The sequence below is a fragment of the Juglans microcarpa x Juglans regia genome, chromosome 5S (assembly GCF_004785595.1).
Source record: "Juglans microcarpa x Juglans regia isolate MS1-56 chromosome 5S, Jm3101_v1.0, whole genome shotgun sequence".
Classification (NCBI taxonomy): Eukaryota; Viridiplantae; Streptophyta; class Magnoliopsida; order Fagales; family Juglandaceae; genus Juglans; species Juglans microcarpa x Juglans regia.
In genome coordinates, this window is record NC_054603.1 from 174,791 (window position 1) to 177,164 (window position 2,374).

The 2,374-nt window shown below is 41.0% G+C and overlaps 1 protein-coding gene across 1 annotated transcript; it reads left to right on the forward strand.

Moving 5' to 3' along the window:
• Positions 1-436: 436 nt before the first annotated feature.
• On the forward strand, positions 437-2,006 carry LOC121267737 (thaumatin-like protein 1). Its single transcript, XM_041171760.1, has 2 exons — positions 437-612; positions 1,152-2,006. Exons 1-2 carry the CDS (start codon positions 555-557, stop codon positions 1,829-1,831), a joined length of 738 nt encoding a protein of 245 aa, XP_041027694.1. The 5' UTR covers positions 437-554; the 3' UTR covers positions 1,832-2,006.
• The last annotated feature ends 368 nt before the right edge of the window (positions 2,007-2,374 follow it).

Below are 2,374 nucleotides of genomic sequence, written 5' to 3' on the forward strand. Positions count from 1 at the left end.
CCAAAAGTCTAGGGACACGTAAGATGTAATTAGGCACGGTACTGAACCACATAGAGAGAGAGAGAGAGAGAGAGAGAGAGAGAGAGAGTATTTGTCGTGACAGTAACAGATTGACAAAAAATTTGTAATGTATTACAAGCGAAGTACAAATTGGATTTGCTTCCTCTTTCAAATATTGACACCTGGTCGAAGCAACTCATGTACGTATGATATAATTTACTACTTTTCTCGCGCGCAGCCCCTTAATTCGACCGATGTCAAGGCCACGGTCGCGAGCTGATAACACAAGGAAGACTAATTGGTAACAGCTCAAGTCAAGGTCATCAAGTTATACCATTCCTAATTGGAAATGATCCAAACCCAATTCTCCGCATCGAACGCCTTGAAACCCGGGTTTAAGCCTCTCTATATAGTATATATATATACCACCCCTATGTTCATTAAGATTAGCACCAACCTAGCTACCACGTACGTAATACACCGTACCCAACCGCATTGATCAGATTAATTACTAATTAGACACTGCGAGAGCCATACCCCGCGCCCATCTAACAATGATGAAGACGGCCCTTCCACTCTTCCGCCTTATCTTGGCCTTCTTTTTCTTCGCTGGTATGCCTCGCTTTACACTTTTTTTTTAAGAAAAAAACGTTTTCTTTAGCACATTAATATTATAAGTTGCTTTTTTGTAAGTAAGCATTTCTAGAAATCTTAAAAGCTTTAACTATCGTACGTATACGTTGGCTTTATCTATATAATATATATATATATATATATATATATATATATATTTACATGCATGATCGCATTCTAAATTTTGTCCGTTGAACATTAATTTTCCCTCTTCCCGGACGGTGGCCCGAGAACCATATATGTGGACCTCCAACAAACAGGCTAATATATGGATATGGGGGGTCAGTATTAGAGCTAGATTTTGTATTTTGCATGTGTGTGTGTGTGTATATATACACACACATGCACCTATAATCGTTATAAGTGTTTCTACGATCGAGCTTATAAAATGGTACTGTATTGTAATTGATTAAATTCATTCGTTGCAATATCTAAGATATAATATTGTGTCTTTCATGTACGGCATGCATGCAATATGGTGACAAGGAATTAATTTGTTTGATGTTACATGCATGCAGGTGCTCAATCCGCTAGAATAACTTTCACAAACAACTGTCCGAGAACTATTTGGCCAGGAACCCTAACCTCCGATCAAAAACCTCAACTATCAACTACTGGGTTTGAATTAGCATCCAAAGCATCCAGATCACTAGATGTCCAAGCTCCATGGAAAGGCCGGTTTTGGGCACGAACTCGTTGCTCCACGGATGCTTCAGGAAAGTTCTCTTGCCTTACTGCGGATTGTGCCTCCGGTCAGGTTACATGCAACGGTAACGGTGCCATCCCGCCAGCCTCTTTGGTAGAAATCAACATAGCAGCGAATGGAGGGCAAGATTATTACGATGTCAGCCTTGTGGACGGCTTCAACCTGCCTGTTTCAGTTGCCACACAAGGTGGAACCGGTGACTGTAAGACCACGAGTTGCCCGGCCAACGTGAACGCGGTTTGCCCAGCAGAGCTGCAAGTGAAAGGGCCTGACGGGAGCGTGCTCGCTTGCAAGAGCGCATGCACAGCGTTCAATCAGCCACAATACTGCTGCACTGGAGATTTCAATACTCCAGATAAATGTCCACCCACTAAGTATTCCATGATATTTGAAAAACAGTGCCCTCAAGCTTATAGTTATGCATATGATGACCAGAACAGCACCTTTACCTGTTCCGGTGGACCTAACTATGTTATCACTTTCTGCCCTTAAACTTGCTAAGAGGAATTATGCGTTCCCTTATATCTCTCTTATCTCTATATAATATGAAAATAATCGAGTACTAGTACACATGCATGTGTGTGTACGTCAGTACGTAGTGTAATAAATCTTGAACTATTTATAGCAAAGTAATAAATAATGCACAAATTTTCTTGTGCTTTATGAAGAGTGCAGTAGACAGTAGTAGTACTGCTTTTCTACATGCAGCTACTTTATATATCTTCATACATGCGGCTAATGACCAAATTAAATGTGTTAATTGGTCCTGATCTCATGCCATCAATTGCTAGCTTTCTGTTTGCATCGCAACCCGTAGTACTAGTTTCTAACAATCTTACGTTTGAGGGCGCCGCTGGTTCCTACTTGATGCGGCCAACTCCGGCTTTCGAAGCTAATTATACCAGATCATCACTCACTCAAGTACTTTGTTTCTTTTCATTTGGGAATTGAGAGCAAACACACACATGTGCATGCACACCGTGGTCTATTGACTCCGTGTCACGCACGCAAAGTAGTTTATTGCATCTTAATTAA